This window comes from Cavia porcellus, unplaced genomic scaffold, assembly GCF_034190915.1.
Source record: "Cavia porcellus strain 051 isolate PalLab524CR breed Dunkin Hartley unplaced genomic scaffold, mCavPor4.1 scaffold_25, whole genome shotgun sequence".
In the NCBI taxonomy this organism is placed as follows: Eukaryota; Metazoa; Chordata; class Mammalia; order Rodentia; family Caviidae; genus Cavia; species Cavia porcellus.
The window spans coordinates 19,961,996-19,978,061 of NW_026947508.1; the positions used below are offsets into that span (position 1 = coordinate 19,961,996).

General features: G+C 45.3%; 1 protein-coding gene across 1 annotated transcript; it reads left to right on the forward strand.

Moving 5' to 3' along the window:
- Positions 1–1,035: 1,035 nt before the first annotated feature.
- On the forward strand, positions 1,036–15,789 carry Lin28a (lin-28 homolog A). Its single transcript, XM_063235818.1, has 4 exons — positions 1,036–1,224; positions 1,695–1,891; positions 12,198–12,382; positions 12,991–15,789. Exons 1-4 carry the CDS (start codon positions 1,194–1,196, stop codon positions 13,205–13,207), a joined length of 630 nt encoding a protein of 209 aa, XP_063091888.1. The 5' UTR covers positions 1,036–1,193; the 3' UTR covers positions 13,208–15,789.
- Positions 15,790–16,066: the final 277 nt, after the last annotated feature.

A 16,066-nucleotide genomic window follows, 5' to 3' on the forward strand; every position in this document is an offset into this window, starting at 1 on the left:
GACAAGGAGGGTCTGGGAATCAAGTGTTGGGAGTCCAGGAGGAAGTGTCTTCACCCACCAACTACCGGGTCTTCCTGCACTGGATGGGACAAAGTAGGGGTAGGGGCAGGATAAGAGGGCAGCTGGCAAGAGGGGACACACTTGCAGCGTATTTGGGTTTCTCCTGCCCTCCAGGCGGCTCTACCTGGCCTCAACTTTAGACACACATTTAGAAAGAAGTAAGCGCGCTTTATACAGATAAGTAGGAGCATTTTCTCCATTCTGATGGGGGAGACCCAGAAAAACTCAGAAACTCTGGGAGTCAGCGACTTCAGTTGTAATCAGAGGCAGACAGACTTCAGAGGCAGTGCCTTGGTCAGGACAGATCAGCCTGGCCGGGTCTCTAGCCTCTAGCTCCCCCCATCCCCGGCTTCCTGGTGTCCAGAACTCCAGGTCTATCTAAGCACACAAGGGTAGGAGGTGAGAGCGGGTCAGCGCCAAGCAGCCGGGTCAGATCAGAGGCCTGAGGGGGAGGGGGAGGGGCGCTGAAGGGCTGGGGGAGGGGGAGGGCTCATCCATTTCTCCCTTGACAGGTGGTTTGTGTCTCTGATTGGCCAGCGCCACCATGCTCACACCTCCCTCCCCCAACTCTCTGGAATGTATAATTATCTGCACGGGGGGTGGGGGTTGTGTGTGTGTGTGTGTGTGTGTGTGTGTGTGTGTGTGTATGTGTGTGTGTGTGTGCAGTCACGTGGTTTTAAAACTACCCCCCCCCCATGTTCCCCACCTGTATCAGCTTTGGGGATCCCTACTGGGTCCTTAAAGTAGATGATCCCAAATTCTGGGGTACCCAAGACTTCTAGGGCAGGCAACTCCCATCTCCAGATGTGTGTATGTGGAGGGGGTGTCAAACCTCAAGGTCCTGAGAAGGGACACCCCAGAGGTGTCAGAGACCAGAGCGGTGGGGGAGGGCCTGAGCGGGAGGGAGAGGGAGGGGAAAGGAGAGGGAGGGGAGGGGAGGGGGCTGCCCGCGGGGGGTTGGGTCATTGTCTTTTAGAATTTGGGAGCCTTTGAAAAGCCGTAGGCCCTCCCACCGCTATTGTGCGGAGGAAGATGTAGCAGCCTCTTCTCCGAACCACCCCTTTGCCTCCGGACTTCACTGGGGCCAGCAGCCGCCCGACCAGGGTCCGGGGCCACGGGCTCAGCCGACAACCATGGGCTCGGTGTCCAACCAACAGTTTACAGGTTCGAGCAAGGGATTCAGCAGGGGCACCTTAAAGTGCAGGGCGCCCAGGAACCACATAGAAGGGCGGTAGGGAAGTGTCCCCCGGGCTGCTCGCAGGACCCCAAGTCGGTGCGGCCTTCTTACTGGGGTTATGTCTGGACCACCGAACCCAGGTGTCCCAGTGGCGTGCGCTGCGAGCCTTCGGGGGCGGAGGGAGAGAAGAGGAGGGGCCTGTCCGGCCGTCTGTCCCCCAGCAACGTGTTGTGGGAAGAGGAGCAAAACTTTCGGGGCACCACTGGCCTCGATGTAAGCTTGGGGAGCGCGCGCGGGAGGCGGCCGGGACAGGTCTCTTCTCGCCAGCTGCTGGGTTGCTGCCCCCTCCTGGGTGTGCATCCATGGGCAGGACACACGGGTCTCCCGGGCCAGTCGCTGAGGGGGCCCTCCTAGTCCGTGGCCCCCCATCTGAGCGCCAGGCCCTCTCAATCTCCAGGTGGCTGCGCCAAGGCGGCGGAGAAGGCGCCCGAGGAGGCGCCGGCGGATGCAGCTCGGGCGGCGGATGAGCCGCAGCTGCTGCACGGTGCCGGCATCTGTAAGTGGTTCAACGTGCGCATGGGGTTCGGCTTCCTGTCCATGACCGCCCGCGCCGGGGTCGCGCTCGACCCCCCGGTGGACGTCTTTGTGCACCAGGTGAGACTGATTCTGGTAACTTAGTTGGCGGAGAGAGGTACTAGGAGCACATATGCATAGGTGGATGGACGGGTTCGGCTGTTGGATTGGTGATCAGGGCGTCCCCATTTTTGCAGAGGCACCCTAGTTGTGAGCCCCTGTTTACTACGGGACTAGAGGGAGGCAGCACTGATTATCAGCACCCCCTCCCCCTTCCGGGAACCCCTCCGGCTTACCACGTGTCTATTACCTCTTTCCCCTGGGAAGAGGGCAGGGGGCAGGGAGGTGACCCCGTGTGGCAGAAACTAAGGTTGTATTGTGCTTGCGGGTGGGGGGAGGGCGAGCAGGCCGGCCAGGGAAGCACATGCCGGGCCTGAGCAAGACGCAGAGTGCCCAGCTCCTTTAGACGTCTGAATGAACTAAAGTGGGCTGGAGTGTAAGCAGGGAAGTGGCTACCGGAGCCAAGGACATCAAACCGAGGAGTCAGCCACGTTCCTAGTTTAATGTAGATCTCACCAGGTGGTCACTCAAAACTCAGTGTGTGGGGGCTGAGTTTGTTTGGCAGATCCCCTAAAGATCTAGTGGTGTTTTGAAAGCTTCACCAGAGCATTGCTTACAGTTCAGGACTGGGGCCTTTGCTGTCCAACTGCGGCCAGGAAGGAAAACCTTTGAAGTGGCCTCAACATTCCTGGGCCAGGCTAAGGATGTTGGGTCAGTGCAACCCCAAGTTCTCAGTTACAGCAGGGCAGCACAATAGGGGGTGAAATTCAGTGTCCAAGGGCAGGGGGTGGAGGGCAGCTGGTCTCTGGACCTATTCTCAGCTTGGCATTTATGGCCCCAGACAGCCATTGATTGCTGTCCTAACATTCCTAGTCTCTACCAAGGAACCAGAGACTTAGGAGCTTTCTCCTCCCAGGCTTCTCCTTCCCAAAGCCATCCTCAGTGGCCCTGAATAACCACCTATCACATAAAGGAAGTTGCCCTGTGTGTCCCTTCTACTTTTGGTGGTTTGGGGCTGGACCTGGAAAGAAGAAATCTGTAATCCTGGGCTCTGTAGGTTGACACCCTGGCCGGGCAGGGAGGGGTTACTTCTGGGAGGTTGGCTTTAGGAGCCATGGGGGAGGGGAAGGGAGGATGTGGGGATTAAGGGTTGGAGCCTGAGGGATGGCATTCTGGAGGGGGAGGGGTGGGGAAGGGAGATTCTGGGTCGACTGGTTGGAGGCCGCAAGGAAGTCCGAGCACAACTCTCAGGGAGGGGATTCAGGAGGAGAAACTAAGGTGATAGAGGATGGCGGGGAGGTAGGGACCTGGCCGCACTGTTACTGCCATAGAGTCACTGAGGTGCTAGAACATCTGCCAGAAGGGCGTTGATTAACTACCCTCATGCAGTCCTCATGTTGCTCCCCACCCCAGCTAGTTTAAGGCTTTTGGTTTTGCCCCCTCCTCCCTGTCTCATTTACATATGTGAATGATAACCCACAGGAAGTAATTGTGGGAGAAAGAAGGGAATTGGCCTCTTTAGATCTATTAAATCACTTTATTACAGGAACCAGCTTTGAATGGCTGCCCTCAGCAGGGTGGCAAGTCTCCCTCACTCTCCCATTTATCTGATCACAAAGAGATTAAAATCTTTCCTGGTCTGGAGACAACCGGACAGCTACCCCAATTTTGGAAAGCTGGAATAAAAGTCAGATTCCACATTTGCCTCCCCTCCAAAGCTAGCTAAATAGAAAGGGCTGAGGGAAATGTGTCTCCTGATCTTCTGGGCTTCCTTGGAGATAAATCCCAAGGAAGATTTTTTTAGCAAGTGATCCTTGCCTTAGCCAATTTATTCTTAGGTTTCAGAGCAACTGGAAAGCTACCGGATGGCATGCAGGAGGCCAGAGACTTTTAGGATAGACCAACTGGAGACATTCTGGGCTAGCTGGTTTTGGGATTTCCAGAGACCCACAACTGAGTAATTTATCAGGAAGGAGCTCACCTGCAATACAGAATCAAGAACTTGCCTTCTTAATCCTTACTTTCCAGCTCTGACTGGAGGACCATAATTGATCTGTATGGTACTATGGGGCTGGAGCTGGGGTTGGATCATACCCTACCTTAATAGCAAGTTAGATTAGTGATTTAAAATCTCTCTGGAAATCTAATGGAAGAGGAATTTTGTAAGTGCAGGATAATACCTAAGAATTGTTTACTGGGCAAGAAAAGTGTTCCTGAAGTAGAGGTGGTAAGAAATCTTGAACAAAATGTCTCATTCTTTAGTCACCACTGGTGGTTACCCTAGAGGTGGGGAATGGGGTGGTAAGTAAGAAGGGTAACTATTCTAATAGAACATTTTCCAAGGAGAGAACATGAGGGAGCCCCTTTCCAAGCAAAGATGAAGGAAAACACAACTGTAAAATATCTGCTTTTCTTTTCTGAAGTTGAGCTTATAAGGTTCCCAGTGCTGTTTTCCAATCTGATTACATTCCTCCCAAGAGTAGATAGTGTGAGAAAAAGCACACCCCACCCCAAAGAAAATGCCCATAAAGCAAAATGATTTCTATAACACTCCTTTTATTCAGTGATAGGTCTTTAGATGTACAAATCTCTGGCTCTAGAGTTAGGGGAAATTTAAAATTAACAGTAATGACATTGCCAGCCCCTAAATCAGGTATCTACACCTTGGCACTACTGACATATTCTGAGCAGGTTAATTTCTTGTTCTGGGGGTTACAGAAGGTACAGCAGCATTTCTGGCTTCTACCCCATAGAAGAAGCCAGTCCTTCAATTGACAACCAAATGTCTCCAGATAATTGCCAAATGTCCCCTGGGAGGCAGAATCATCCCCGTAGAGAAACTGTCACACAGAAAAAGCTGGAACTGGAAAGAATTAAAATTGTTATGTTTTTGTAATTTCACCTTGAATGCTGAAATCTCTGTGGTCGTTTTAATAGTTTTGGCTTCATTCTGTTTAGTGTAGTTCAAAACCCAAACTGCTAAGATTTGTAGAAATTCAGAAGTTAAAATTTTCAGTTTTTCCATCATAGCTCCTCAGAACCCAGATAAGTTAAATTGTTTTCTGGCTATAAAATGCTCTTTTAGAAGCCTTGAAAATAAAAAGAAAAGCCCTTGCTGCCTGAGGAACCAAGTTAGGGTTAGGAAAAATGTTTTCAGTATTGAGACAATGAAGCTGAAATTGCTCTGAAGCCCTGTGGCCTCTGCTTTTTTCTGAAAGAGGTGAGCCAGGGACAGCAAGAGGACCCACCTGAGGCCTAGGTTAGGGCTGCGAATGGAGTGGGGGCATGACATATAGGATCTTTCCAACCTGGCTTACAACACTGCATCTCTGATTATCCTCTTCATGTCCAATTACTGCTTGTCTTACACTCTTCTAGCAATATGTAAACTCTTTGGAGAGGAGAACTTAGCTTTTGTTAATTTTCTAGTGTACCCCTGTGCTAAAATGAAAAAATAGGGGCTGGGGATTTAGCTCAGTGGCATAAGCGCCTGCCTTGCAAGCAGGCAGTTGTGAGTTAGATCCTCGGTACCGATAAAAAGGAAAAAGACAAAAAATAAATAAATAAAATAAAATAAAATGAAAAAATAAAGGGATTTTTTTTTCTTTTTTTTTTGGAGGGGGGACACTGCGGAACCCAAGACTAAGTAAGCATTCTACCATGGAGCTATACCCTGCCCTGACCCTTCATTCCCATGGTAACAGGAAAAGTCACGCTAAAAGTAAATCATGATTTCTATTAAAGTTAGCAAAGGAGTCTGTAAATTCTGGCACCATGGAATCTTCTGGAGTTTTCTTTCAAAGGATAACAAAGTTTATGTTTTCATCCTAAGCAAAGCTTCAAATTCAGGAAGCTTCCCCCATGTGGTTAGTGACACTGCTGGCTGTACTATGAGAAATTATGTGAGTTTTATCAAGGCAATTCAAATATTTCTAAACAGTCAATGCCCCACCCTACTGGAATTCCATGATTTTTGAAGCCTATAACTTAGTTTATATATAAAGCCTATAACTTAGTTTCTTCCTGCAGGCATGAAAAACAATTTTGAGTAGTCCCAGTATGAGAGGTCGATGGAGTTGAGGGAGAAGGAGATATTCAAAGTAGTACATAATTTTTAGCACACTCAGGTTGGAGTTACTTGATTTAGACAGAAAACCAAAGTCCAAGGGTTTAGAGAGCAGAGTACTTACTGGGTTTCTGGCATAAAACTCAAGGAATTTTTCCATTCCTACCTTGAGCCCCTTTAGTGTGGAGGTGTTTATGCAAGGGGCAGGAAGTGAACAGCCTATCCCCCTCTCCCCCGAGGGTAAAGGACAAAATGACCCTTCCAAGGAGCTGTGGAGATAAGGCTCTTAAGTGTGTTCACAGTTCAGAACTTCAGTCCTGCCTGGTCTAGCTCCCTCTGGTTTGTCATGCACTCAGGCAGATGCACAGCACCATCTGCTGGAGAACTGCATGTTGGCACCAACGCTGCTATTGAGAGCGGATCCAGGCTGGCTTTCTTGGCACACACACCATCAAGTAAATTGTTTCTAGATGAACTGGTTTTCTAGCCCCTACAAAACTCTACCTCCAGGAATGAAGTTCAGATAGGGCCCTGACATCACAGGGTTGAGTTGTTTTTTTTTTTTTTTTTTTTTGTTTTTTTTTTTTGTCTTTTTCATTTTTATTGGTACCAGGGATCGAACTCACGACTGCCTGCTTGCAAGGCAGGCGCTTATGCCGCTGAGCTAAATCCCCAGCCCCGGTTGAGTTGTTAAAATAACTTTCATGTACTTTTTACTTCTACAGTTTTAAATTGTATGTGACTTACATGATGTGAGGTGCTAATTGAATCAGGTCAACTGCTATCAGCCCAACACTTCTCCTGTCACCAGTGCTGGTCAAGGTGCATGGCCTGTGCTTCCTTGACAAGCTGAACATAGAATCATAGTAATACCTACCCCGCCCCCCAGATTTGATAGGAAAATAAGTGAGTTACACCATACAGAATGTGTAGAACACCACTTAGCCTATAGTAAGCACCAATAAGTTATTGCAGGTGGTAAAGAACTTAGTCAGCAGATATTTGTATGCTGCTAGGAATTTAGAATCTGGGCAGAGACATGCACTGGATAATTTGGAATTGAAATATTCTGTGTGTTGCCTAAGAGCTAAAAACTCTAGTTTTGGTCTCATGAGGTAGATCAAGTATTACGAAATACTGACTTTTGCCACTTAGATGGAAAGGAACAGTGTGACTAAAATGGGTAGAAAGAGACTTGATTGTTACTGAGGATGACCCTGTGTATGTAGAATCTTTACTTTTCCTAAGTCCCTCTAAATTTAGGTAGAAGCAAATGTGGGGAAAAGGGACTTTGGGTCATGGGGAGAAGGAAGTCAGGTAGCAACAGAAGGCCTACATATTGCAGAGTAATATGTAGTAACACGAGTAAAAGAAATACTACAACTGTTTCCTAAGTGCTGTTTTCCTGGAAGCAGGCAGGCTGCCCACCTTCCTAACTTGAACCAAGTAGGAAAGGAAAATGAAATTCCTGCCTCTTCTCTCCTACCCCTTTAAAACCATTTATCTGAATAAGACTCTTGTGTGTGGGACTTGATGGAAGTCACTCTAGGGGAGGGGGACCTCTTTAGTTACACCCAGGAGGTACAGGACCCCCAGGAGGTGCAGGATGGGCAGGCCACAGAGAAGGGGAGATGGCTGCTGAAGGTGACTTTGGCAAACTCAGCAAGCCTGACTGCCCAAGAGAAGCATTTCTGTATCCATTTCTCCCTCCATGACCATAACCCCAAGTTGCAGAGGAAGGAAGGAACTGATCCTGTTGAACGTGGGGGAGGGTGAGCCATGCAAGGGGGATCTGTGCCTTGGAACTCCAGGAATCTGACCACCAGAACTAACCAGTGTCAACTCTTTGTTCCCTGGGGCTGGGCTCTATTGGGGGAGCTCAGGCAGGCCCCTCCCCCCCAACCCTTTTCTTTTTGGAGGGGATCTGGAGGGGGCCAGGGCCTGCTTTGTGTGTGGTTGAGGATAGAGTGGGGGTGGTACAAGAATTTCAGGCTTCTTTCAGTTGCAGGCCCAGAGAGGCTGGCTGTGGGGCTGCACACTGATTACCTATCTGATAAGGGAGGAATTCAAACTATGTGTCTTAGGAGCAGGGATAGGGGGCAGGGAGCCACCCTAAGAGATGACCAGTTTAAATCTTAGCCGGCCAGTTATATATGGAGGTGCCTGAAGGGGTTTTTTAAAATACTCTTTAAAGGTCTTAAACAACTCAAGTCCTCTGATGATAAAGGACTGGTCAGTTTCACATTGCATGTCCCTGTTTACATTACTGCTTGTTCTCACAAGCCTATACGCTGTCAGTGGAGGGGAGGGTGTTACATTAGTGAACTGGAGCTCCCAGTGGAGAGGGGTATCTTGCAGAGTTTCTACAGCTGGTTAGTGATAAAGCTGAAGTTTGAGTCTCTTGATACTTGCTTCTGTTAGCTTGTTCCCATCAAGCCTGAAGAAGAGGATGTATGTGTGGCAGGTGAGGTGTTAGTGACTTTTCATGCATAAAACCTCATAGCACCACTATAATAAAGTTAGTATACGCTCCATTTTATAAATGAGGGAACAGGTCTTGGCACCCAACCCTTGTTCTTCTCCCTTATCTGCTGAATCACAGTTGGAGTTGAGGGTGTCCCAGGCTAGACACCCCTAATTGCCTGGTGAGAAGACTCCCTGGTCTTGCTCCTCTATTTCCTCCCCATTCACTGAATTCCCTCATCCATTTCCCAATGCAGCAAGAGACAAATCTTATCTAACTTTAAATGCAGAATGATTACTGTGCAATAGGAAGCGGGAAGCTGCTTTCACCATGGCAGGGTTTTTATTTCCTTTTTTTTTGAGATAGGGTCTCACTATGTACATCGTTCAGGCTGGCCTCGGTCTCACTCGTTATCCCAGGCTGCCCTTCAACTCTTGCATCTTCCTGCTTCGGCACCAGAATGCTGGTTCTACATCTACATGCCACCATGCCCTACAGTTCATTTCCTGTTTTAATGCTCCGCCCCTTTGCCACATTAAGTTGGGGCAGGTTGGAGATGGAATCATCACATCCCTGGATGTGTCTGTGGGCATTAAAAAAAAAAAATAGGAGTATTTTTTGGAGATGTAGCTCAGGGATACAGCACATGTGTAAGCTTGTGTAAGGCTGTGGTTCAATCCTTAGAAAACTCCCTTCCACAAGTGAAGATCTCATATCTTCAGAGTATGATGGGACAATATATTTACTGTATACTTGGCATTTCTATACCCATATAATCTTCATTAGACCTTATTTAGTTGAAGGGCACTATCTGTGAAGGGTCTGAGGCTTAGGTGAACTTGACAAAGGTCAAATGGAGAACTGACATTTTAAAATAAAAACTAAAATGATTGAAACCAGGCACACTGACACATGCCTGCCACCCCACACTCTGGCAGACTGAACATGGCATGAAAAGCACATGTTCTAGTTCAGTGCAAATGCCTTGGGTTCCATCCCCAGTACAGGGAGGGAGAGAGATTGAAAAATTTTTTTATTTCATCTGGCTAATAATAAGCATGCTTCATCTAAGTTCTAGTTTGAAAACTACTTCATGGGGCTGGGGATTTAGCTCAGCGGCATAAGCAGCTGCCTTGCAAGCAGGCAGTCATGAGCTCGATCCTCGGTACCGATAAAAACGAAAAAGACCAAAAAAAAAAAAAAAAAGAGAAACTACTTCATAAAATACTAGTGTTACCTATTCATGTTTACTCTAATCAGGTCCAGGTTGTTACAGAGGGATTGTCATCACTGCTCTGAACCCAATTTCTTTGATGACTATTCCTTGTTGACAAATCTGATGTATATCTTGCATGCCCTACTCTGATAGAAGCTGTAATGAAGATATTCCTTTGTTTATGTGCTGTTGATGGAGTAAATGGGACAGTAGAAACAGCTTTCCATAAAGAGAACTGAGTTCTTCTGATCCTGGTTTTGCTTCTCAACTAATTATATGAATAATTCCCTCTTTTAAAAAGTGGGGAAGCGGGGCTGGGGATTTAGCTCAGCGGCATAAGCGCCTGCCTTGCAAGCAGGCAGTCGTGAGTTCGACCCCTGGTACCGATAAAAACAAAAAAGACAAAAAAAAAAAAAAAAGTAGGGAAGGGCTACCACATTTGGCAGGTAACTTTCTAGTTTTGGTAGAAATTTTTGCATTGCAATGGAATTCTTCATACAAATGATTCTAAATTTTGTGGTTTTTTGTTTTTTCATTTAGTCTATTATCTACTTCTGGTCCTGAGAATGTAGCTCAGAGACTGACTGAGTGCTTATCTAGTATGTACGCGGTCCTGGTTCAACCTCAATACAACACACAACAGAAAATCACCCAGCTATGGTGGGCCACAGATGTAGTCCCAGTATGCTGAAGCAGAAGGATCACTTGAGCCTATGAGTTCAGCCAACCCAGCCAGACACCATCTCAAAATCTAAAATGTGCTAGGCATTACTCGAGGTACCAAATATGGCACTGAACAAGAGGATACATTTTCAAATGCTTGTATGCTATTATTATTGGGGATGTACTGTTTTGTTTTTTTTTTTTTTTGTCTTTTTCTCTTTTATCGGTACCGGGGCTCGAACTCACGACTGCCTGCTTGCAAGGCAGGCGCTTATGCCACTGAGCTAAATCCCCAGCCCCCCATTTATTTATTTATTTTTTTGATGTACTGTATTTTAACTTAACTGTTATTTCCCAACTAAAGTTAGTATGTTATTTTCATTATGTCAACAGTAGATATTGATTGCATAAATTCATTACCCATGCATGTAGTTCTTTTTAGTTAACATAGTAGTTTTCTGCAGATTTGCCAGGCTGATGTCCTTTTACAGTTTTTCCTTGAATTTAGTATCTCATTCTTTTGAAATGTGTTTTGCATGAGTATATTTACAAATGGATCATTTTCTCAGCAGAATGATATATTTGTGATTTTTTTTCTGTGACTTTCCATTTTAATCCTTGATTTATATCGGTTTAGATCATAATGTCTTTAACTTCCTATAATATTATTTGATATAATTTCAAACAGGAAAAGGTACAAGAATAGCACAAAAAGTTTCCAGATAGCTGGACCTCGATTCATCCATCCATCCATCCATCCATTCATTCATTCATTCATTTTTTGTCTTTTTCATTTTTATCAGTACCAGGGATCGAACTCATGACTGCACACTTGCAAGGCAGGCGCTTATGCCACTGAGCTAAATCCCCAGCCTCCATTCATTCATTCATTTTTATTTATTTATTAGAGACAAGGTTTCACTATGCAGTTCATGCTGGCCTTGACTCACTTTTGTAGCCAGGCTGGTTTGGAACTTTCAGTAATCCTACTGCCTCAGCCTCCTAAGCGCTGGGATTGTTACAAGTGTGTGCCCCCACACCTGGTTCACACAAGCAAATTTTGTCAATTTTCCTATTTTTTTTTTTTTTCCTGTTCCAGGATCTAACCAAGTATCGTGGGTTGAATTTAACCACATTTATTTTTCCTGTTTTGTCTTTCATGATCTTGACTTCTGTGAGGTATATATGTCTGTTTTATAAGATGTCTTTCAGGTTGGATTTGTCTGATGATCCCTCAAGGTTAGGTTCAGGATGTGCATTTTAAAGTTGAATATCCTTAGTACATCAGTTGTCTCAGGAGCTATGTGTGTTCCTACTTCTGCGTGTCCCTTTACAGATATGGTAATGCTACATTTGAATACAGCTAGGGTGCTCTGTCAAGTTTTCTCTACTGTCAACTTGCAGTAAGTTTTGGCTGCCGGTATGATTACTTCTTAAATTGTTCACATCTTTTTCTTTTCACTAACGTGTCCAGTAATACTTTGATATAAGAATACTGCTTAATTTTGTTTTCTATATTCTAGATACGTCTTTAATGGATATAATAACTGAGGTATTAGGTGAACACAGTGAGAGCTTTTTATTCTATATACAAAGCTCTATATGGTTTTATAATTTTATATTTGATTTCTTACAGATACATGTAGGAATTTCTGTTCTTTCTCAATAATTTAAAATCTGAATACAAAAAATGTTCTGGCCTCTGTTTATGTTATCATAAACTTTGTTAATGTGGTTTTTTTTAACTGTATAGATTTTTGTTAATTAATGATTCTTGGAATTCATAGTTTCCTTGCTGATAAAGTGGGAGTACAATCACCTGTGCTTTTGTACCTCGAAGGAATACGTTTGTGTATTTTTGTTCTTGGGTATCATGATGGGAACAAATGGAAACATCTAGCATATTTCCCTTCATCAGAGTAAGCTGCATATGGAGGGTTTCCGGAGCCTGAAGGAGGGTGAGGCAGTGGAGTTCACCTTTAAAAAGTCTGCCAAGGGCCTGGAATCCATCCGTGTCACTGGTCCTGGTGGGGTCTTCTGTATTGGGAGTGAAAGGCGGCCCAAGGGGAAGAACATGCAGAAGCGCAGATCCAAAGGAGACAGGTATGGCTTGGACCACAGCTTCCGAAGGCTACGTGTTGATGGGGAAAAAATATCCTAATCTGGTACTTGGGCTAAACTTAAGATGAAGCCTATGGTCCTTGGTAACACCTGCATGGTTGAGATGCAACTCACTCTGCTTTGTGAAGTTGTAGTCATTGCTGTTCAGGGAAGGGAATGACACTGACCACCCATGATGAAGAAAGGAGACTGGAGAGGTGTGGCGGGACAGGATAGGGCTCATGTGTCTGCTGTTTCCATACCAGGTCTCAGTGGGCTGATGTCTGCAATCTTTTGCTAATGGACTTAAAGCCTCTACTAAGGTCTGAGCGGATTCATAATTTTGCTTTCAAAATTTTTACTTTTTACTAAGGCTATGGTAGACTCTTACTTTCCCTATGTTGTAGTTTATATAGTTCAGGTCAGTGACTCCTTTGGTATCTTGATATTTGTAAGTTGACATGAAAATGAAGAGATCATCTACTTAGATTTGGAAAGAATTTATAGATCATCAGTTCACATTTTAAGTGGGAAAACTGGTCTCTGGGAAAAGAGGTGAGGCTTTTGATTGTGTATTTTTTTCTCACTTTTAATATTTTTCTTTGTATCAGGTGCTATAACTGTGGTGGTCTAGACCATCATGCCAAGGAATGCAAGCTGCCACCCCAGCCTAAGAAGTGCCACTTCTGCCAAAGCATTAACCATATGGTGGCCTCATGTCCGCTGAAGGCCCAGCAGGCTCCCAGCTCCCAGGGAAAGCCAGCCTACTTCCAAGAGGAAGAAGAAGAGATCAACAACCCTGCCCTGCTTCCAGAGGCCCAAAATTGAGCACAGTGGGTGGGGGAATATATTCTTTGCTATCAGGAAATTTTAAGGAGCAGGCATCAATCGGCAGAGTGGAGAAAGTGGGGATAGGGTGGGTTGGCGTAGTTGACACTGCTATGTATCTCAGGTGGGGGTTCCCAGCATCATCCCATTTTCCCTTAGTGGGGGGAAGGGGTGAGACAAAGGAACTCCAATCATGCTCCTGCCAGGTAAAAGTGAGGGCTCTGGGGGAACCACCCTAGAACCTGCATGCTTTATCTGAGACCTTATCCCAAAAAGAATTAGGGAAGTTGTTTTCCTTTTAAAGAAGGATGCATAATATTTCCCTTGCCAGGGTGAAACAATTAAGCATAAGACCAGATTAATGGACCCCTAATCCACAAGCTACTACATTATGTGGGAGGAAATCTCAGGAGCAATGTGGCAGGTTTTTAAGTATCTTTCCCTCATAACCCAGTCTGGGATATGGTGCTGGGAACTGTTCCAAGCAATGGGTTGTGATGTGACAGGCAAAGAGGGTGGTTGGAACAGCTGCAGACCTGCTGCTCCTAACTCACTCCCACCCCTTTTTGGGCCAATGTGATTTTATTTATTTGCTCCTTTAGATAACTGCACCTTGGTCCCACTTTCTCCAGGATGCCAATTGCACTGTGTGCGAATGACGTATCTTGTGCATTTTAACTTTTTTTTTTCGTAATATAAATATTCTGGCTTTGTATTTTTGTATATTTTAATCTAAGGCCCTCATTCCTGCACTGTGTTCTCAGGTACATGAGCAATCTCAGGGATAAGTCGGCAGCAGCTCCAGGTCTGCACAGCAGGAATACTTTTTGTTTTTATCACTATTATATCACATTTGGAGTGCACAGCCTATCAAAGTGAACTACCTCATTTCTGCCAATTAGAGTTGAGTCTTCTGCCATAGTACCCTCTTGAAACCCCCTCCACCTTAAAAATGTTTCACAGGAGACTAGGTTTTAAAGCCCCATGACTTGATCTTCTACTGGAAGTCTGGAAATTAGTCTACATAGGAAAAGGTGGTACAGAGAAGTTAGCAGAGGCTGGACCAAGTAAAAGGCCCAGAGAGGAAGCAAAGGTTATGTGATGTGATGGTTGTCTAATTCTAGGGGCATGGGACTTGCTTTACATTCTTCTCTAGATAATCCTAGCTTGACAATGCACAACAGGGTGTATGTGTGTGTGTTTGTATAAGGAAAAAAAAAAGTGAGTTGGTAAGGCTGAGTTTTCAGACCTATACCCTTGTGTCCATTTGTGCTGTGCAGGAATGGTTGTATGAAACAAGGACTAAAATTCGGAACCATTCAACATTCTTGGCTTCCAGGAAAACCCATAAGAGAGGGCCTCTTAGTGGTGCCAGGAGCCAATGTCCTGCCCTGCTGCAGTCGTGATAAATAGTATCTTGATAGCTAAAAAAGAAAAGGGGAGTTTCGTTTACATGCTGTGAGATCACTGCAAACCTACCTCACTGTGTTGAGACGGGACAAATGCAATAGAACGCATTGGGTAGTGTGTGTCTGATCCTGATTTCTTCGTCTCCCCCAAATGCTGCCCCCCTCCTAATTATTATATTTGTCTGGGCTTTGTAGGACTTGCTGAGTCTCTGAGTTGGTGATTGCTAGGTGGCCTAGTTTGTGTAAATATAATGTGTTGGTCTTTTCTCCATGTTCTTTTGGGGTTTTATTGTTTACAAAATTCTTTTTGTATTGAGAGAAAAATAGCCAAAGCATCTTTGACAGAAGGTTCTGCACCAGGCAAAGGGATCTCAAAAATAAGTTGGGGGAGGCTCTTTTTGAAGTGGGGATCTTGAACTATCTTTTCTTTTGCAGTCCGCTTTCCCTTGTTTCCTATTTGGGACCAAATTTGTCCTAAAAACTTGACTCCTGCCTTCTCCTCCCCCTAAAGAAAACCTACACACCCACACACATACCTATTTAATTCTTGAAGTATCTCTGCAACTCCTAACTGACTTAATGCAGAAAACCTAAGGAGCAGGGATCCCCAACTCCTTGTTCCACCTCCTGGGTCAAGACAGTTATTGATGCAATTCATGCCAAACACCTGCAGTTTGGGTGGATCAAACCTACTCAATCTGTAATCCTAGAGAAAAGCAAGTGGGGTCAGGAGACCAGGAAAGGGAGTATGAATGTATATTCAAGTCACTCAGGAACTTTTATGCAGGTGTAAGAAACTTATGTCAAAGTGGCCTGAAGATTGTTTAATAGGAGACAGACGAATGTAACTCCATGTTTACTGCTAGAAACCAAAGCTTTGTGTGAAATCTTGAATTTATGGAAAGGGATGGAGGGGGGAGGGTGGGAAAGTATATACCTGTCTATTCTTTCCCTGAACCCTTCACATCATTCCTGAACTGCCCAGGACCAAGCCCCCTTGGGCTTTGGTGACCACATCACTGGGCTGTCTTATTGGATGGTTGATTTTGCTGTACCCCTGTACACTTCCTTTCCTATTTTCTAATCATTTTTTAACACGTGTGCTGACTTTTCCTTCCCTTCTCCTTTCCCTGGGAAAATACAATGAATAAAAAAGTCTTATTGGTACTCAAATGGTTCTCATTGTCAAATTATTTCGGGTGTTTTTTCCTCCCGTAACTCCCGCCTTTTCAGACTGGGACTTAGAAGTCACAGAAGAACCATTAAGTTTTTCCCCTTCACCACTTTGTTAGGAGTGAATCTTTTAAAAAGTTCAGTCCTCATGGCACCTCATTACAGTGGATTTTTGTTTCTAGTTAAGGCCTCTTGTCCTTTCCTTGGAAGCTGCCACATTCAAGAGGGGATTAGAGTCTTGGCATGCATAAGAATGGGGTTGCCTATACCACTGGCT

Coding starts and splice junctions, on each gene's coding strand:
- Lin28a (XM_063235818.1), top strand. CDS start 1,194: ATGGGCTCGGTGTCCAACCAACAGTTTACAG. Junction 1,225..1,694: donor GTCCAACCAACAGTTTACAG/GTTCGAGCAAGG, acceptor CTCAATCTCCAG/GTGGCTGCGCCAAGGCGGCG. Junction 1,892..12,197: donor TGGACGTCTTTGTGCACCAG/GTGAGACTGATT, acceptor TCCCTTCATCAG/AGTAAGCTGCATATGGAGGG.